The 19,105-nt window shown below is 59.8% G+C and overlaps 2 protein-coding genes across 6 annotated transcripts; one reads left to right on the top strand and one right to left on the bottom strand.

The window, feature by feature from the left end:
- MICAL1 (microtubule associated monooxygenase, calponin and LIM domain containing 1) lies at nucleotides 1–12,537 on the top strand. 2 transcript variants are annotated; one of them, XM_014872755.2, is made up of 26 exons: nucleotides 1–133; nucleotides 3,350–3,626; nucleotides 3,704–3,982; nucleotides 4,665–4,872; nucleotides 4,966–5,073; nucleotides 5,258–5,356; nucleotides 5,434–5,589; nucleotides 5,794–5,894; nucleotides 6,160–6,417; nucleotides 6,817–6,932; nucleotides 7,015–7,141; nucleotides 7,374–7,446; nucleotides 7,849–7,999; nucleotides 8,074–8,261; nucleotides 8,369–8,475; nucleotides 8,559–8,609; nucleotides 8,707–8,784; nucleotides 9,118–9,292; nucleotides 9,382–9,464; nucleotides 9,574–10,033; nucleotides 10,145–10,251; nucleotides 10,416–10,514; nucleotides 10,638–10,731; nucleotides 10,809–10,908; nucleotides 11,006–11,079; nucleotides 11,184–12,537. In XM_014872755.2, exons 3-26 carry the CDS (start codon nucleotides 3,722–3,724, stop codon nucleotides 11,312–11,314), a joined length of 3,405 nt encoding a protein of 1,134 aa, XP_014728241.2. In that variant the 5' UTR covers nucleotides 1–133; nucleotides 3,350–3,626; nucleotides 3,704–3,721; the 3' UTR covers nucleotides 11,315–12,537. The 2 variants fall into 2 exon arrangements, with proteins under 2 accessions (XP_014728241.2, XP_088036625.1); XM_088180499.1 differs by lacking the exon at nucleotides 8,707–8,784.
- On the bottom strand, nucleotides 12,336–17,050 carry SMPD2 (sphingomyelin phosphodiesterase 2). 4 transcript variants are annotated; one of them, XM_014872753.2, is made up of 11 exons: nucleotides 16,950–17,050; nucleotides 15,668–15,815; nucleotides 15,115–15,211; nucleotides 14,952–15,028; nucleotides 14,589–14,682; nucleotides 14,411–14,500; nucleotides 14,003–14,085; nucleotides 13,683–13,815; nucleotides 13,507–13,611; nucleotides 13,278–13,434; nucleotides 12,336–13,068 (listed from the first exon to the last, which is right to left on the bottom strand). In XM_014872753.2, the coding sequence occupies exons 2-11, from the start codon at nucleotides 15,715–15,717 to the stop codon at nucleotides 12,722–12,724; spliced, it is 1,233 nt and encodes a 410-aa protein (XP_014728239.1). In that variant the 5' UTR covers nucleotides 15,718–15,815; nucleotides 16,950–17,050; the 3' UTR covers nucleotides 12,336–12,721. The 4 variants fall into 4 exon arrangements, with proteins under 4 accessions (XP_014728239.1, XP_088036627.1, XP_088036628.1 ...); XM_088180501.1 differs by having other exon boundaries at nucleotides 15,668–15,841; nucleotides 16,950–17,041; XM_088180502.1 differs by lacking the exon at nucleotides 16,950–17,050 and adding an exon at nucleotides 16,138–16,939.
- Nucleotides 17,051–19,105: the final 2,055 nt, after the last annotated feature.

The raw sequence follows: 19,105 nt of genomic DNA, 5'->3' as shown, positions 1-19,105 counted from the left end.
GGGCCGGGCCGGCAGCTGCTGCTTGCGGAGCCAGAGCTCGTTTCCTGCTCGCTATCGCCTGGCTGCGCCCAGCTCCGGTCCCTCCCCACGCCCTGGTCCGTGCCTCAGTTTCCCCCTCCGAGAGGCTGTGGAGGTGAGTGGAGGGTGAGAATGGGAAGAGCATCCCTGGGCGTGGGGGGGATCAGGGCTCTGCTGTCCCCCCAGCCCCGTGTCCCCCCGGTCGGTGCCAGCATCCCGACCGCCGGTCCCCTCCGCCCGCCCCGCTGGGAGCATCGCTGCGCAAGGCGGGCACGGGGGGGTGACAAAACCGAGCGGTGATCCTGCGGTCCCGGGGTGGGCTCAGCCCCCCGAACCCGTGTCCTGCGTGTCCCTGGGCCGCTCCGTGGCACGGTAGCGCTTTTTCTCCGGCTGAGCCCTCCCCACAGCCTCTCCCGGGGACAGCGGGGTCGCCCCTGCTCTTCCTCTCCAGACCCTGACTTCTTGCTGCCCTCAGGACAAAGGGAATTGTTCCCAGAATCACCCAGTGATGAGCGGGATGGGGTGGGAAGAGCTTTCCTAAGATCCCTGAGGGATGCTCTGTGCATCATCACGCACATATCTTTGTCACAGATGTACTTGGGGTAAAGGAGAAGCAGGAAGAAGAAAATGATGCGGCTTATGAAGCCTGGCCATGACCAGACTTCCTCTTTTTACCAATATTCAGTTGCAAGAGCCAGATTCCTTTCGTGGGCTGGTGTTGGGCAGTGAGGAAGGGCTGAGCAGCAAAAATAGGGGGGAAAGTTTGCTCCTGCCCAAGTGCTGTCTGTGCCCAGGGCTCCCCGGGATGGGGCCAGGCTCTTGTGTGTGGATCCTCGGCAGGGCCATGCATGTTTGTCCCCTCTCCTCAGCCCTTCTCCCCATGGGTCCATGCTGGGGCCTTGCAAAGCTGGGATGTGCTCATGCACCCACATCCCTGCCTCAAACCAGAGGAGCTGCCACTCCCTTCAAGGATTAAAACCCCCCCAAATCAAGGCAAGTTTCAGTGGTGTTGGCCAGGGTGGTCTCCCTGCCCAGTCCCACATCTGGGATGTTTCTCCTGAGCACAATAACATTTGTAAGAGCTTCCAGTGCCTTCACCCCTTCCTGACACCCTCCCAGCTCAGCTGGTGGTTGAAAGCAAGGGCTTTGGCCAAGCTGTTGGGTTTCTCCATCCTGCCCACTGGCCTGTAACTGGAAGGGGTCTCCTGCTCCAGTCCAGCTCAGCAGCCTGGCCTGCAGTGTCCAGGCTGGATCCCAAACCCGGAACAGCTCATCCATGCTGGGAGCCAGCACAGCCGATCTGCTGAAAATCTTTCCAGCTTTCATCAGCTCTGGAGCCGTGTCCTTTCCCACCCTATTTCCATGTGCCTGGAAGACACGTGAGCTCCCAAGCAGCTTCCCCCACCTCCTCCCAAGAGGCTGCATCTCCTGCAAGGGCAAGAGGGAGATCCTGACCCGCAGGGTGGGATGGGGAGTCCCTGCTCCAGGGGTGCTCCCCGTGTGTCAGACCCTATGCCCATGGGGTGATGTCCCCATAGGCAGTTCTGCAGCCAGCCAAAGCCGACATGAGATGAGTCAGGGCTGGCTGCAACCCCCCCTCCTCCCTGCTGTTTGCAGGAACAGTGTTAAGGGAAGAAATGCAAAAGGCTTTGATGAAAAGAGCAGAGCCAGAGGCAGCCTGGCTCATACTGTGCCCTCCTCCACTGCCACTGGCCTTTGTGGGCTGAAAGCTGGGGTTTTGTATCAAGACTGCAGGAACTGAGTTTTCCTAGGAGTTTCTGACCTTGCTTGCAGTTGTCAAGGGGGTTTGAGTGTGTCAGAGTGCTGGCAGGATAATCCTTTCCGTAGGAAACTCTATAACACAAGGCTTGTTGTTCTGCCTCTTCTGAGCCTCCTTGCCAAAGCGTAGGGGCTGGAAAGCTTTCCCAGGCAGCACGTTCCCCCTGGCATCATGTCCAGTGGGAATCAAGGCCAGGAGAAGGACTTTGTTAAGAGCCAGGGGCTGCTGAGGCTGGAGTAGATGCTCCCATCCTTTATCCCATCTCCCTGGGGCTGCTCTGTGGTGACCTTGGCAGGTGCCAGTGCAGTGACTTAAGCTCCCGGAGGACAATCCATCCTCACGGGGCACTGGTGCCTGGCCAGCCAGTGCTGCCTGGGCAGCCTCTGTGGCAGGACTGCAAACTCTCTGGGGAGGTTTGCAGCACTGCCTCAGTTTCCCCAGGCTCATCCTGTCCCGCTAGCAGTGCTCAGGGGAAGAGCAGAAGTCTGTCCTCAGGTCTCACAGGCCCATCATGAATGCACAGGCCATGTCCTGTGTCCCCACGCTGCCACTCTGGTGTGTGCCAGCCCCTGGTGTGCCACACCGGGTGCCTTATTCTATGCCTGCCCAAGAAGGAAGTGGTTAAAGTGCCCTGATTTCCTGAGTGTGATGCAGGAAGGGAAGATGACCTGCAGATGTGATTGGAGGGAAGGTGACCTGCAGAAGTGCTTTGCAAGGCACATTCTGGTGTCGGGAGAGTCCTGAGTGACACTGAGCTTGAAATCCAGCTAGAGTTCGGTATTTGCACCCAAAATTTAAGCACTTGAGTAACTCCTTTCTCTGCACACTCTTAGCCCCCTCCTCCTGAGGGCAGCCTCATTTATTCGTGGCATCCTTGTCCCTCTGCAGGGGTGGCCGCCACCTTCCGTGTGCTGCCACGTGCTCACGATAACACTCAGGGCAGAGGGCAAAGACCAGTGGTTCAAAGGTCAGAGCTCTCCGTCTTCCCCAGCCTTTCCAGCAGATCCTCCTTGGCAGCGCCGGGTCTCTGCCAGCTGCCGTGCTGCACTGGGGGAGCCTCTCACAGCCCCGGGGCTTGGCGACAGTGGCCGGAAAAGGCAACACTTTGTTCTTGGTGCTCGGGGCAGTGCCGGGAGTAGGGACAGATGCAAGGAGAGATGGGAGATGCCAAGGGCAGGGGGTTTTGGGATGCCTAGGGGGAATGTGCTGCACCCCTCCTCCCATGGCTTCCGTGGCGTGATGGGGCTGTTTGTAGGGTGATTTGACTTTTATTTGATTTTCTCACCAGTGCTTCCTCTGTGCTAATCTACTTTCACCCGCTCCAGGAGTGGTAGAAGGGGAGGTGGGGGAAAAGGTCACCCCACTCCAGCTGCAGAAGCCAAGCTGCTCCCTCCGGCCCCAGGGCTGGTCTTGCTGGTTTTTGCAGCAGCTGAGTGGCTGACTCCTAAAGCCAGGAGCTCGCTCCCATCCCCCTTAGTGAGGCCCAGGCTGCAGAGGAAGGAAGCGGTATCTTTGCTCCAAAACAACTCGCTCTGCTCTTGGCTGTTGCAGGTACCCGCTGCATGGAGGAAGCCACTTATTGCTGCCACAGCCCTCCCCATCCCCTCCCCTGACGCCACTGTGGCAGGGTGGCCCCGTGGCCCTCTGGGTGCAGTGGCAGGGTGGCCCCGTGGCTCTCTGGGTGCAGTGGCAGGGTGGCCCCGTGGCTCTCTGGGTGCAGCACCCAGGGACGGTCCCATCAGCTGCTGCCACAAAGTGCGCCAGTTTTGACAGTGCCATCACCACCCAACAGCACCTGCAGCTGGGAAACCTGGCACTGAGACACCAGGTCTGGTATGGGATGCCTTTGGGGGTGGGGATCCAGGACGGTCCCCTCCCTGCTGACCTCTGCTGTCCCTCTGCCAGGCTTCTGGGTGACACAGGATGAGTGTGCCGGCCGACGAGCCGGGCAACCCGGCCCATGCCATCTTTGAGAGGTTCCTGCGTGCCGGGGAGTGCCGAGAGGTGCTGGGCTGCTTCGTGGAGCTGTGCCAGCAGCTGGGGCTGCAGGGCAGTGGGCTGCAGCTCTACCACGGCCTCAAGGCTGCCCTTAACTACTGGAATGCCAAGGCTTTGTGGAGCAAGCTGGATAAGAAAGCTGGGCACAAGGACTACGACCAGGGCACAGCCTGTGCTGGCACCAAGGTACCTGGGATGAGGGGTGAGGGGTTTGGGTCCCTCCCTGCCCTGTGTCCTTGTCTCCAGGGTGAGAACATCCCCTGGGACACTCTGGCTCTCATCCCAGGAGGATGTAGGATGTGCCAGGCGGGAGGTTGGTGGAGTTTAATGGGACAGGATGTTAATTAGCTCTGCTCAGTTCCCCATGGCATGATGCCACCTCAGTGCCACCCAGCCAGCAGCGTCCTTCCTCCTCCCAGCTGCCTCTCACTGGGGACATCCCATGGCAGGGCTGAGGAACCTGTCAAGTCCTTTCTGGGAGACAGGAGCATCCCAAGTAGGATGTCCCGCTGGGAACATCTGTTCCCTTTCCCACAGATGATGGCTTTTGTCCTGACTGCTGTGCCCCATTGTCCCAGCCCTGTGCAGAAGCTGTCAGGAGACCAAACCCGTGTCAGGGCTGCAGCAGACCTGCACTTTATCTCATCCAGTGCTTTAATTGCTGCCATTGCCCTGTGTGAAGGCAAGGTTCGGGGGGTGGGGGGCACCCCGGTTTGCAGGGACAATCAAGCAGAAAAGGGGAATGATGAGGAGGCCCCAATCCTGACCCAGCAGACGGGGAGGTGCTGCCTTTGGGAGTGCTGGGGGTTCACCCAAACCTTGCTCGGGGGCTGCCCACTCATTCCCCACCCGCCCTGTGCCGTGGCAGTGCCTGGTGGTGGGCGCTGGCCCCTGCGGGCTGCGTGTGGCCATCGAGCTGGCGCTGCTGGGTGCCCGCGTGGTGCTGCTGGAGAAGCGCGACTCCTTCTCCCGCAACAACGTCCTGCACCTCTGGCCCTTCACCATCCACGACCTGCGGGCGCTGGGCGCCAAGAAGTTCTACGGGCGCTTCTGCACTGGCACACTGGACCACATCAGTGAGTTTTAGGGGGACCAGGCTCCGGGGTCCCTGACTGTGGAGAGTCCAGGGACTCAAGGGTGCAGCCCTGAGTACCTCTCTCCCCTCCCAGGTATCCGGCAGCTCCAGCTGATCCTGCTGAAGGTGGCTTTGCTCCTGGGGGTGGAGGTGCACATCAATGTGAAGTTTGAGGGCCTTGTTCCCCCCGAAGAGAAGGGAGGTACGGTATCTCTGCAGGGCGGGTGGCATTCCTGGGGACAAGGACCAGGCTGTGGGTGTCCACTCTGAGCCCCCCAGTCTCTCTGCTAGCCCAGGGCATGCCTGTTTGTGGGGAATGAGATGCAGCCCTTCCCCTGCTCCCTGGGGACCAGCAGGTTCATGACCACCCCTCTCTCTCACTGCAGGTGGCTGGCAAGCTCTGCTGCAGCCCAGTTCCTCTCCCCTCACCCACTACGAGTTCAACATCCTCATCTCAGCTGGCGGTGGCAAATTTGTCCCTGAAGGTGACAACAGGTGTCCCTGCAGCCCCAGGGCCAATATGGGGGGCTGGGTGGGGGCTCACAGCTCTCCCGTGCTGCAGGGTTCAAGAGGAAGGAGACACGTGGCAAGTTGGCCATTGGCATCACCACCAACTTCATCAACCGCCACAGCCGGGCTGAGGTGGAGGTGGCTGAGATCAGCGGTGTGGCCCGAATCTACAACCAGAAGTTCTTCCAGAACCTCTACAACAAAACGGGTCAGTGGTCCCGTGGTCCCAATCCCCTCATTTGGGGTATTGGGGGTTCCTGCTCCCTCCTGAGGGAGCTGGAGGCTCAGCCCCGGGATGTCCCGTTATGGGGTGCATGTCCCCACGTGATACCCCACTGCAGGGGACATTTGGTGTCTGAGCCCAGTGCTGGGGCACCCCATGACCCTGGCTCAGCCCCTTCCCTGTCACCAGGCATTGATCTGGAAAACATCGTGTACTACAAGGATGACACTCACTATTTCGTCATGACGGCCAAGAAGCAGAGCCTGCTCAAAAAGGGGGTCATCCTCCAGGTGAGAAGGGCAGGATCTGGCCCTGGGATCTCATAGCAATGAGCAGCTGAAAGCCTTGAAAGTGGGATGCAAATTGTGGATGCTGGTTTGACTACACACCCCTGGGGTGGTAGGGAATGCAGCAGCTGTTGCCTGTGCCACAGGAAAAATCCTTCCAGGGTAGTGAGAGTGCGGTAGCACAGCTGCACCCTAGAGCTGAGTGCTCCTAGGCTGAGGGACAAACATCACCTCCCACATCCCAGTCAGCTTCACCCTATCCCTACAGGACAAAGCAGACATTGAGAGCCTCCTCTCCCCAGAGAATGTGAACCGAGACGCCCTCTTTAGCTATGCCAAAGAAGCTGCCAACTTCTCCACCAACTACTGCCTGCCCGAACTGGAGTTTGCCCTCAACCACCGGGACCTGCCAGACGTTGACATGTTTGACTTCACCTGCATGACGCGCTCGGAGAACGCGGCGCTGGTGCGGGAGCACAACGGGAGCCGTCTGCTGCTGGGGCTGGTGGGCGACTGCTTGGTGGAGGTGAGAGCTTCCCCTGCAGCACCACCTCCTGCTTCCATTTCCCTCTCCCTGCAAGATGCACTGGTTGCAATATATTTCCCCTCTCTAAATGCTTCTCATCCCAATTTCCCAGTGCATCCCATCCTTGGGCAGACTCCCAGTAGTGCAAATTTTAGAGAGGTTATTCCCTTCTCCAGCCCCACCGGAGAGTTGGGGTTGGTTCAGGATGCAGGAGCAGCCCAGCCCCTCCCCAGACGCGGCTGTGCTGGCTGGGGAGGAGACGGCCACCCATCCTCTCCATGAGCGTCCTGCTGCCTCTCCCTCTTTCATCCCTGGCCAAGCCTGGCAGCTCCCAGCCTCCTCCCAGCTGCCCCGACCAGCCATGCAAGTCCAGTTCCAGCTCTGCCTTTCCCTTCACAGCCCTTCTGGCCGCTGGGCACCGGGGTGGCCAGGGGCTTCCTCGCCGCCTTTGACGCAGCGTGGATGGTGCGGCGGTGGGCGGCTGGGACCCCCCCGCTGGAGGTGCTGGCCGAGAGGTGAGTGTCCCCATCCCGCTGGACTGGGTCTGGAGCACGTGGGGATGGCAGCAGTGATGCCAGCCCTGTCCCTTGCACGCAGGGAGAGCATCTACCAGCACCTTTCGCAGACATCCCCAGACAACACCAACAAGAACATCAGCCAGTACAGCATTGACCCGACCACGCGCTACCCCAACATCAACCTGCAGGCCATCAAAGCCAGCCAGGTACCTGGCCAGCTCCTGCCATGGGAGCTCCCTGGCTGTCATTGTGACACTAATTTACCCAGCCCCCTCTCCCCAAAGGGTGTATCCTGAAGGCCAGGACATTGAATGCATTGCCCACTGTGGATGGCAGAGGGTTCTGGAGAGTTGTGTGGGTGTGTCCTGGTGTCCCCCTGCGTGGTGTCATTGGCTCTGTACAGGTGGTGACCCACCATTGGCGTGTCCCCATTGGCAGGTCAAGGACCTCTACCTCGTGGGCATGGTGGAGGTGGACTCTAGGAGGAAGAGTGACAACCGGCTCAGCATCGGTAGGAGCAGCCAGTCCTGTCCCATTCCTTCCAACAGCCCGTAGCCAAGTGGCTACTGCCCTGATTTTCCTCCCCATCCTTGTTTCTTGCACCCTGGCCTGTGTCCAGCAGGCTGTCCTGGTGACATCAATGGTTTCTCTCCCCTCTGCTTCTGGCCCACATGGGGACACAGCCCCCCTGCTGCCTTCTGGGGGGGAGGCTGTGCCCCTCCAGCCTGCACTGATACTGAGCCATGAAATACTGACAGATGCTTTATCAGCATACATTGAGACTTGTGGGGATGGTTGTGGGAGGACAGGGGGTATCTCAGGTTGCTCCCATGGGATCCCTTCCCTGTTAAAGCATGGATGCTGAGGCAGGAGGTGGACTGGGGGGGTGTCCCCTGTCTCTCTGCCTCCCCAGCAGCCCCTGGAGCTGTCTGTGAAGAGCTGCTGAACTGGTGCAAGGCCAGCACGGCTGGATACCCTGGCGTGACCGTGACCAACTTCAGCACCTCCTGGACCAGTGGCTTGGCCCTCTGTGCCCTCATCCACCGCTTCCGCCCGGACCTGGTGTGAGTGCCTGGGACCCCCCTGGAACCCTCCACCCTGCAGAGCCCACCCTGATGGCAGCCACGTCTCCCCACAGGGACTTTGACTCTGTGGATTCCCAGGATGCCATTCGGACCAACCAGATTATGCTGGATATAGCAGAGCAGGAGCTGGGCATCCAGCCTGTCCTCTCCAGTGTTGAGATGGCCACCATGACAGGGCCTGACCGCCTGGACCTCATCACCTACCTCAGCCACTTCTATCAAGTTTTCAGGACCTCTCCAGGTGTGAGATTCTGGGGGGATTTATCCCATCCTGAGCCGCACTGGGGCTGGCTGGGTGCTCTCCTCTTTGTTGGGTGGGTCCCATCAAAATGGCCATGTTCTGTGCAGAGGTGGAGGTCAGCAAGAAGCCACTGTCTCCCTGTGGCACGCGAGGGGCCCTCCTCTTCCTCAGCAAGCTGCAGAAGAGCCGGAACCTGGCACACAAACGTGCCCAGGTGAGGGACCCCCACCCAGACCCTCCTGACACACTAAAACGCTGTCCCACTCCCCACCCTCACCACCCCCTTTGGATTTGCAGGACAGTGCCCAGAAGGACACTGAGGCCAAGAAGAGCCACAGGGAAACTGAGGTGGGTCTGCCCCAGGAGCCCCAAGGGGGGCTCTGCTGGGGTGCAGCTGTCCTGGGGGGAGAGTGGGGGGCTGACCCTCCCCTTGGGTCACTTGTAGCTGGACACGGGGCTGGATGGAGACACTCCGGACAGTGCCCACGAGCTGCCGCAAACCATCGTGATGGAGCCAGGGCAGGTTGGTCCTTGTGTCACCTTGGGATGGGATGGAGAGTCCAGCTCAGGGCAGGTGGGCACCAGGAGGGCACCAGTGGGTGGCAGGGCCGAGCCAAGGGCTGGGACCAGGGCTGCACAAGCGAACGCCCACAGCTTCCCAGCTCCTCCCTGCCTGCTTCCTGACCCAACTGGTTTTCCGGAGCCAAGACTTGCCACTCCCTCACCCATCCCAAGCACCCGGTGCTGCGAGAGGGGCAAAGCCCTGCCTCATGCCCCCATGGCTGCTGGCACAGCCACGGGGCAGGGTGGGTGCCAGGCCCCCGGAGCCACCCCAGCCTGTCCTCCCTCCCCGCAGCCACCGAGGGAGAGGACAGGGGAGAACAGTGACGCCTGCTATTTCTGTGGCCGCCGTGTGTACATCCTGGAGCGAGCCAGCGCCGAGGGACGCTTCTTCCACCGCGGCTGCTTCCAGTGCCGGCGCTGCGGGGCCACCCTGCGCCTGGGCGACTACGCCTTCGACGAGGAGGATGGTGAGGCGGCTTTTGGGGACGGGGAATGCTTGGGGCACCACATCTCCACCTTGCAGGTTGTCACGTGAGTTTGCCCCTCCTCTCCCCAGGTAATTTTTACTGCTCGCTGCACTACCCCAACCCACCCAGCATGGACCTGCCCCGGGATGAGGCTTCAGCACTGCCTGATGGGGTAAATCACCCTAAATCCCTGTAGGTGATGGAGGAAAGGCAAAATGTGCAGGGGGGTGGTTGGGTGTGGTCCTGTGCTGCATCACGCCTCTGCTCTGGCTCTGCCCTAGGATGCTGCTGCTGCTGCTGCCGCCCACCCACCCTCAGACGCTGGAAGCTCATGTGTGTCCCCCATGGAGTTGGCACCCAATCCACTTCAGCCCACTCCGCCAGCCCCACAGGCAGGGGAAGAGCCTGGGGAAGTTGAGGACACCGCAGGTGCTGGTGACACGGAGGAGCAGGAGCTGCTGGCACAGCCTGGGGGGGATGTGAAGGAAGAGGAGGTTCCCCGAGCAGAGCCCCAACAGACAGCACAGGAGGGTGAGGAGTGTGGGGGCAGGAGGAAGATCATCCTTACACCACTGGAGAAGCTCAGTCTGTCCACGCTGAACCTCACCAGTGAAGCAGAGCCCGAGCCTCCACTGAAGCCACCTCGTCTGCGGCCCCAAGCAGCCCCTGGGGCCCTCCCTGCCCTGCGGCAGGGACAAGGCGCCTGGAAGCAGGAGGAGGAGAAAACTGACATGGAGAAAGGTAGGTGGTACAAACTGGAGTCTCCAGATGAGCAGAGCTCTCAGTCTCTCCAGGACCCTGCTGTATCTTGCTCATGAGGAACCAGCCTGAAACAGCTCTTCTCTTGGGCAGATTTGGAGGAGAGTGATAGCGAGGAGGAGGAAGAGGAGGAGAAGGAGGACGAGGACGAGGAGAAAGAAGAAGAGGAGTGCACAGGCCTTGGCATTGTGAAAGAGTTGGTGAGGATTTTCCCCAAGTGGTGGTAGCACCACCAGCACAGATGGTAGCTGGGGCTCTTGCTCCTCTCACAGAGGCACTGGGTCTGGCTCAGCTGTGGCTGGCAAGGCAGGAGGTGCCTGGGGCAGGGACTGACCCCCCTGTCTATGCCACCATCCTTTCACAGTACCCAGACCCCAGGGAAGAGGAGAAATACCCCACCTGGAAGCGTACATTGGCCCGCCGGGCCAGGGAATCCCAGATGAAGAGGTTCTGCAGAGCCCAGGTAACCCCCAGGGGAAAGCCAGGTCCCCAGCATGGCACTGTACCCTGTCCCCTCTGTCCAGCTGCTGGTGGCCACATGCTGGCAGGTGCTGGCCTGCAGGTGAGTGCTGCCCTTCTCTTACAGGCCATCCAGAGGCGGCTGGAGGAGATCGAGGTGACATTCCGAGAACTGGAGCAGCAGGGCATCAAGCTGGAGAAGCTACTCCGGGATGAGAATGGTAAGGCCAGGGTGGATGGAGCACTGTGACCCTGCAGGGGGGGTCTGCACCCTGCTCACCATTCCCCTGCCCTGCAGAGAGCCCGGCTGACCAGCAGACACAGTGGACAAACCAGCTGCTGTACCTGGTGCAGAAGAAGAACAATCTGATGACCGAGGAGTCGGACCTCATGATCGCGTAAGGCTTGGGAGATGCTCCCTGCTCGGTGTGGGGGCTCAGCTCACCCCAGTCTCCTGTGAACCCAGCACCCATCACACCCTTTTCCTCCCCACAGGGTGCAGGAACTGAAGCTGGAGGAGCAGCAGTGTCAGCTTGATGAGAAGCTCCGGAGTTACATGAACAAGGAGGGTGAGTGCCAGCTCATGCCAGGGAGAGGATCCCTGTGCATGGTGTAGGGATCAGGTCAGGCCTTGTGGCCTTCCCAGCACTACTCTGGTCCCCTGCACCCACAGATACCCTGAAGACACCTGAGGATGAGAAGGCTGAGCAGGAGATCCTGAAGCAGCTGGTGGAGGTGGTGAATAAGCGGAACGTCCTCATCCAGTTGCAGGAGGAGAAGCGGCTCAGCGAGCTGCAGGCTTGATCCACACAGCCCCCAGAGCCACCCAATCCTCCCCAGGGACAAGCAGAGTGTGTGTGTGTGAGTCCTGGGCAGAGCATCACTCTGAGCTACCTCTGGAGGTGGCAATGCCCCAGCTGCCCGCAGGCGCCAGCAGCTGCCACAGCAAACCCAGCTCCCTGCTTGCCAAAGTCTGTCATGGAGGGGCCAGACCCACTGGTGGATGCCCACATGAGGAGACACTGAGGAGAACTCAGCTTTGGGGTGCTGAGAGGGCATTCCTGTGCACGGCGGGATTGCCTTTGCCTTGTGCTTGCTGGAAAACAAGACTCCCAGGGGACTGCAAAAGGGGCTGTGGTGGCTCCCAGCAGCAAGGAGGTGACTGGCCACCAAAGGCAGGCCACAGGGCAGATGCCATCTGTGCAGGGGCACCTTCAGAAATGGTCTCTCAAAGCCACCCTGGGACATCCTTCCCAGCTGAAGGCATCCATCCCAGCCTGGACTGTCCATCTCAAGGGACATCTGGCTGTACAAGTTGGGGCCAGTGACAGACAGACTGGGCTGATCCAGCCACTGCTTTTGAATGCCACGTCCACGCTGTCCCCAGCTGCTGCAGGAAACCAGGGTAAGAACCCTACCATGAGCCCCTTGGGCCAGGGAAGGGCTTTTTGTCCAGTAGCTCCTAAGGGAATTGGGCTCAGGGCCAACAGTCTTAACACCGAGGGCAAGCGCTGTGCCCTCTTTGCCCCTCTGGGATTTCCTCTGCTTGGCAATGCCACACTGGCCTTTGCACAGACCTCAGACACCCCTAGAGTCCCTGGCTGTTACAAGGTGGCTTCTGTGACCAAATGGTGCTAGTGGCAGCCCCAGATGTGTTGGGATGGGGGTCCCAGGCATAGGTTCCTCTCTTAGCAACACCAGCCTGTACTCAGCCCTCATCCTGCCATTCCCCTCAGCACCTCCTCCAGCCCTTCCTGGGTTTGTACCAGCCCTACAATCCTGATGCAAACCCCTCCCTTCAAATAAAGCCCCCTCGGCCCGGTGCCAAAGGTTAAAATACCATCTTTATTTTCCATCAGAGTCAGGACTGGTTGCCAGAACAGCCACTAGTGTGAACTTTGAGGCCACCCCAGGCAAGGGGAGCCTCAGTGTCTCAGGCCTTCCAGCCAGGCCAGTGGGTCCCTCCATGTACAAAAGGGTGTATTTAAAAAGACAGCAATAAAAATCTGCCTCCATCGTGGTTCTCACAGGGGTCAATGCAATAAATCTACCCCACAAATCTTAATTTCACACAGAGGCAGCTGTCAAATCTGCACTACTGCATTGGCTGCAGTGCTGCTCGCCTAAAACCTGAAGTCAGCTAAAAACAAGGATGAAAAAAAGGGGCGTGGTGGGGCCAAGGGGACACTGTGGGACACCCAGAGCCTCAGGTCAGCCTTCGCTGGGACGCTCCTGCAGGGCCCGCAGTGCCATCCACATCTGGTCCTCAGTGCCGTGCAGCACCTTCACCTCCATGGTGTGAAACACGTAGAGACCGGTGGCGAGGATGAGGACACCGAGGGCGATGAAGGCCAGCAGGCAGAAGGAGAGCTTGGGGAAGGGCTGCTCTGCTCCCAGTCCAGCCAGTGTGCCCAGTGCAGCTGCAGCCTGGAGCAGCAGCAGCAGCAGCAGGGCCAGCACAGCCATCCTGCCCCAGGAGTAGCGCTGCCGCCGCGCCGCCCGCAGCCCCACGCCCACCTCTGTCCGTGCCTCTGTCACCACATCTGCCAGTGCCAGGTCTGCAGGGACAGGGGTCCTCAGCACGGTGGGACGACCATATACCATCCCTATACCCCCCCACACCACCCCAATACCTTTCTCCCCATCCCCACTGCTCTGCAATCCTCCACACGCAGCACCACAAGGGGAAACATGCCCAAAGAACTCCATCCAACTCCACCCGTCCATCCAGCAGCCCCCAGGATGCTGCCAGCAGCCCCCCACTTACCAGCTGTGCCAAGGGTGGCACCTGCAGGCTGTCCCTGCCTCTGGATGTGCAGTGTTGCCATCACGGCTTCATGGTCTGAGAAGGGGATGGCCATGCCGGGGGCTGGCCCTGTGGTGGTCTTCAGCTCTTCACACTTCACCGTGAAGCTGGAGATGGCCTGGGTGAAGGGACGAGGGGTCACACCAGTGCCTCACCCCCCTCACAGCTGGTGGCAGACGCTCCCCGTTACCTTGTAGAGGATGTAGTCAATGCGGATGCCCAGCGGGAAGGGCAGCATCTCTGACTTGTCAGTGAAGCAGTTGTCAGGGACAAGGGTGCAGCCGTTCTTACAGCCCTGGGACAAGAGCCTGGGTGGGTGGGGGGCTCTTGGTGTGTCCTGGGACCCCACTCAGCCCCTCAGCTCACCTCAAAGCGCGCGGCCTCAACAAAGGCGTCCCGCAGCCCCGTCCAGCCCCGCAGCAGCCGGGTGCCCACATCGTCAGGGTGCATGTTCAGGTCCCCTCCCAGCAGCACCACGTCTGCTGCCTTTGAGGTGTGTCTGTGAGGACAGGGGTGGCTGTCCTTCCCTGCCCTGCCTGGCACCAGACTGCAGTGACTGGGACCTGCCCAGTGCTCCTCAGCCTGGGACTGGTGCAAATGGGAGCTCTCTGCAGTGCAAGCCCCAGGGGCAGGGGTGACCACACACGTCCTGGGGACCTGCAGGGGGACACCCTGCAGCTGCTCACCGGATGAACTGTGCCAGCTCCCAGGCCTGCACCAGGCGGTGGGGCAGGTAGGCGTCCTTGTCCCGGCAGTATTCGGCGTGCAGCTGGAGAAAGCAAAGGGGCTGTGACTCCCATACCAACACCTGCCCTGCTCCCAGGCTCCCTGCAAACCCATCCAGCCCCTCCAAACACCTCTGTCTTTATGTCATTCCCACTGGGAACAGCCTGGGATGCTCATCCCAATGCACACCCAGGTTATGGGTCACTGCCCTCTGCACCGAGCAATATTTTATTAAATCAGTGCATAGTCCAGGGCAGAGGGTGGACAGCAGTAGTTAAAGCAAGGGGACAGTAAAAGAGGTGTATGGCCACTCATTCCCCTCCTCCCCACTGTTCCCCCCGTGCTGGATTCTTCCCTGGGATGCTCACATGGGTGACGTAGACGTTGAAGATGATCCCTGAGATCTTCATAATGACGAGACCGACGGACTTGCCGCAGAACCAGTCCCCATGCTGGAGCTGTCCAAGGGAAAGAAGGGCAGGTCAGGGCTACTGAGCCTCTGTGGGGATGGACACCACGGTGCCACATGCCCCTCACCCCACTTACCATGTAGGGGTACCCATTCAGTGAGTACTGGTAGAGGAGTGTGTCCAGAATGGGGAATCTGGAGAAGACGCAGAGGCCACTGCCAATCACCCCGCTGTGGGAGGGAAAAAGCACAGTGAGGAGATGTGGTTCCCAAAACCTCTGCCTCACCATAGCCCTGAGCCAGGAGGACCCCCCGGATGCCTGGATCCCAGTGTGCTCCTGTGAGCATCCTGCTGCCCAGGCATGGGGTGTCCCAGGCAGTGACAGAGGTGACCTAAAGGACCTGCAGTGGTCTCTGCAAGTGGTAAACCCCCAGGACATGGCACAAACCTGGCATTGCCCCACACACAGCCCCGGGGGGGCTGACCCTGCCCTTCTCACCTGCGGAAGTAATGGGAGAAGGGGTAACAGCTTGCTAGTTTCGCCTTCAGGTCACAGTAGTCCTGCTCGCTCCACACCTGGAGAACAGTGGGATAGGCTGAGAACAGTCACACTTATCTCCCAGGCTGGGAATGGGTGCACTTTGCCCACAAACTGCCCTCACCTCCTGGAGAAGCACCAGGTCAAAGCTCTCCTGGCGCAGCTTGTCCCCGATGAGCCGGATGCGCTCCTGCCGCCGCTTGCTCAGGTAGCGGATGGCCCTGCCAGAGAGGGGTGACACTCAAAGCCTGGTGGGGACACGGTGATGGGGGCTCTCGGGACCCATTGTGACCCAAAACGAGGGAGAGAAGGAGGCTCCAGTACCAGCAGGAGCTGGATGCAGATGGGAAAGACAGGAAGGGGAAAGGGCCATGTGAGGACATGGGGACAAGAGGGATATGCAGGGAAGCTCTTTGGGGACAGCTTCTCCTGACTGCAGAATTGAAGCAGCTAATCCTTGCTTGGGGTGCAAATGGGGGTTTTTTTGGGGCTAACAAGCACTGAGGGGATAGAAGGCATTTACCCAGCCAAGCATCTCATAACCCTCTGGGGCTGGGAGAGTGGTGTGACCCCAAAAAGAAAGGGCCATGAAGGTAACCCCAAAGTGGGACCCCTCTCCCAGTGCGGTGTCCCCATCTCCACCCACACAGCACGGACCTGGCACAGTCTGGACTCACCAGCAGTTGAGGTCGAAGATACGGAGGCGCAGGGTGGGCTCTCCCTCCATCGCTTGTCAGGGCGTTGTGGGGCTCAGCGGCAGCCCCGGGCAGAGGGGGGACCCACAGCGAGTGGGCTGCAGTGACAACCCCCGGGAGCCGGTGCAGGCTGCAGGACAGAGCCAAGGAGTCAGGCTGGGAAGGCGGAAGGGCGAGCCAGGGCAAAGACCAGGAAGGAAGGGTGCTCCAGGCCTTTCTCTTCCTTTCCCGAACGCAAGGACCACCCCAACCCTAAACTGCCCCGGTACAGGGACCCATTTACCCAAACCACCCATGTGACCGCACATCCAGTGGCTGGGGACACTGGTGGGCCAGGGATTGGCTACAGGGCTCAACCCCTCTGTCTGTGAGTGAGTTGTGTTCCAGGATGGACTATCATCCTAGTTTCAAAGTGAAACTGCGAGCCACGGGCATGGAACACCGTCACACACCTCCCCACCCGGGAAGCCCACGGATCCTTTCCGGGACCCCAAACCCCGGCGGAGCCAGCAGCTCCGGAGCAGCCCCAGGGCTCCGCCAGCTCCACTTCTCCTATGCCTGACCCCGTGAGACCGTCCAGTTTCCGGTTTAGAAGCTAAAAAGAGCAACCCCGGAGCTCCAGGATGCCGGCGCGGGCAGCCGGGTTCTGCCTGCCCCGACGGAATTACCGAGCGGCTCATCCCGCTCCTGAGCCGCGCTAATTAAAGCCGGCGGCTTCTACCCAGCCTGAGCCCCCTGGGGCGCTCCCCGCTCCCCAGGGATGCGGAGGGGACAGCAGCGGGACAAGGAGCGGGACAACAGCAACAGGTGGAGCAGGGACAGGAGAGAGGGGACAGGAGCGGGGAAAAACAGGAGGGGGGACAGGAGCGGGGAAACAGGAGAGAGGGGACAGGAGCGGGGAAACAGGAGAGGGGACACGGGAGCGGGGCGAGCGAAGGAGCGGAGCATTGGGAGAATCGAAGCTACAGGAGGATCAGAGCCACAGAAGAAACGAGGCCGGCAGCGGGGAAAGCAGAGGAGCGGAGCAATGGCAGGCTCGGAGCTACAGGAGGAGCGGAGCAACAGGCGGAGCGGGGCCGGCAGCGGGGAAAGTGGAGGAGCGGAGCAATGGGAGCATCGGAACTACAGGAGGAGCGGAGCTACAGGAGGAGCGGGGCCGGCAGCGGGGAAAGCAGAGGAGGAGAGCAATGGGAGGATCGGAGCTACAGGAGGAGCGGAGCGGGTCGGGAGGAGCGCGGAGCGATCGGCGGGGCCGAGAGCGGACCTGCAGCGGGCCGGGAGCGGCGCGGGGCCGCGGGACTACGCGTCCCGGCAGGCAGCGGAGCGGGGCGGAAGGGGCAGGACCGGGGCAGGAGCGGGGCCGGGACGGGGGGGTGGGGGTGAATGGGGCCGGGAAGGGTGTGGTGGGTGTAACTGGGTGTGATGGGTGTAACGGGGCTGCGGGAGGGATAGTGGGGTACGGGCGGCTCGCAGGACGGGGGGAAGAGGTCGGTGGTGAATAAAACACGTCGCCTGTGTCGCCTGAGTGTAGGATGTGGTGGGACAGACCAGCCCACTGCCACCCTGTGGTGTAGACCCCCTAAAAGATGTGTTCCGAACCCCGCACTGCTGCGGGGAAGCACAGGGAAGCGTCTGCCATGGCCAACTCAACCTTTCCCAAGCAAACTAGAGCAAAACACAGCTGGATGCGGCATCCTGGTACCCAAAGTCGGTACCGAAAGCGTTACCCAACCAAGGGGTTACATGGGACATGGCAGGTCTCATAGTCCTGGCTGTTAAAGAAAAATTCCCAAGAAATAAAATATAAATTTCAGAACTGCTTGAGCCAACCCATGAACAAATAATTTTAATGTTTTTTTTTCAGCAGACCGTAGTTTTGTCGGAGCTCCACAGTCTCCTCTCTTTGAAGTTGGACAGATACAGTAAACACAACAAATATATGATACAACCCATCACAGCTGGATTAAAAAAAATACACAAAAAATATAATACATAAAAAAATGGATTTTTAACATTGTGGACTGACGCAGCTCTAAAAATGGTGATTGTAACCCTGGTAAGCTTTACAAAGTCTTTAAAAAAATAAAACAGTACTTCATGTGAAATTCATAAATACACTGGAGGAGAACGGAGGGGCTGAGGGGAGTTGAGAAAGTGTCTCTGGGATCATGACTAAACCCCAGCCAGGGCTGCTGGGGGCACCAGTCTGTGTGCGTGGGGTGCAGTGTGAGCCCTGGGCTCGGTGCAGGCAGGAGGGAGGGAGGGATGGAGGCACAAACCGGTCCAGTTAACGAAGAGCTTCGTCCCCCATCGGGGCTGGGAGTGGGGCACGCCTGTGTTTTATGGTGGGGGAATTTTGAGTTTTCATTCCCAGAGTTTTAGATCAGTGAGTGAAACAGAAGAAAAAAAAAAAAAAAACAAAAACCCCAAAAACCTACAAAACAACAAACAAACATGCTACATATGAGAACTTGGCCAGAGAGCCCCAGCACAGCCCTGGTATGGTTGCCAGTGCCTGGCCTTGGATTTTTTCCCTCTCTCTTTCCCCTGCTGCTCCGTCTGCCCTGCTCACAGCAGCCACCTCAGCCCAGTCCCACCACTGAGCCCTCGGCCTAGCACAGGGCTGGGGTGGCTCTGCCCCATCCCACAGGGATGGGTGGCTTTTCCCAGCAGCAAGAGGTCGAAGTCCCCATGTCTCACAGGACACGTGGCATCAAAGCGGCAGTCAAGGCACTCTCCTGAGCTCTGGGCTATTCCTGCTCCTTGCACTGGCAGCATTGAGCCTAAACCTGCCCTGTCCCCCTCCCTAAGGGGCTACAGTGCCCCTCAAAACACTCCTGCCCTCCTTCCCACTGCCTTCCCTCCCCTGCCAACCTGAGAAACCCATCCACACCCGGCCACCTCGAGCTCTCTGTCCCCCTGCCAGCCTCCTACCACCCTGCTCCCCACCACCTCTGTCCCTCTGTCACCCTCCTGCGCCCTGGGGTTGCTTTCCCCAGACTCTGCCCTTGCAGTTGCAGCCTCAGGACTGGGCACTCTGCCTTGGCTTACTTTGGGCTGCAGCCACAAAAACACCTCCAAGCTGACCCAGTCCCTTATCCTGGCACCCCTCCTGTTCTCTGTCCCCTCTCTGTCCTCTCTGTCCCAAACTCTGTCCACTGACAGCTTGGCCCTGCATTGCTCAATGTTTTACCCTGCACAAGTCACCTCCCTGGCCACTTCCCACAGGATGCAGGAGCCGACGGAGCAGTTTGGAACAGTCACCGCAGAAAAAAGGCAAAAAAAGGTGAAGGAACAAAAAAAAAACCAAAACAAGGAAAATGTACATATGCAAAATAAATCAGGGAAATCTGCCCTCACTGCTCTCTACTCATGACTCCTCAGTAAACGACCACAGTGGGGACACTGAGCCTGGGCCAC

The sequence above is a fragment of the Sturnus vulgaris genome, chromosome 29, assembly GCF_052056855.1.
Source record: "Sturnus vulgaris isolate bStuVul1 chromosome 29, bStuVul1.hap1, whole genome shotgun sequence".
NCBI lineage: Eukaryota > Metazoa > Chordata > Aves > Passeriformes > Sturnidae > Sturnus > Sturnus vulgaris.
This window is presented reverse-complemented; position numbering and strand designations above follow the sequence as displayed.

Excerpts from the sequence above, each read along its gene's own strand:
- SMPD2 (XM_014872753.2), bottom strand. The coding sequence starts at position 15,717 with ATGGAGGGAGAGCCCACCCTGCGCCTCCGTATCTTCGACCTCAACTGC. Across the intron at positions 13,435-13,506 it reads TTGACTACATCCTCTACAAG|GCCATCTCCAGCTTCACGGT; the intron begins GTAACGGGGAGC and ends CCCTTCACCCAG. Across the intron at positions 13,069-13,277 it reads TGCCACCCTTGGCACAGCTG|ACCTGGCACTGGCAGATGTG; the intron begins GTAAGTGGGGGG and ends CTGTCCCTGCAG.
- MICAL1 (XM_014872755.2), top strand. The coding sequence starts at position 3,722 with ATGAGTGTGCCGGCCGACGAGCCGGGCAACCCGGCCCATGCCATCTTT. Across the intron at positions 6,933-7,014 it reads CTGGAGGTGCTGGCCGAGAG|GGAGAGCATCTACCAGCACC; the intron begins GTGAGTGTCCCC and ends CCTTGCACGCAG. Across the intron at positions 11,080-11,183 it reads GAGTTACATGAACAAGGAGG|ATACCCTGAAGACACCTGAG; the intron begins GTGAGTGCCAGC and ends CTGCACCCACAG.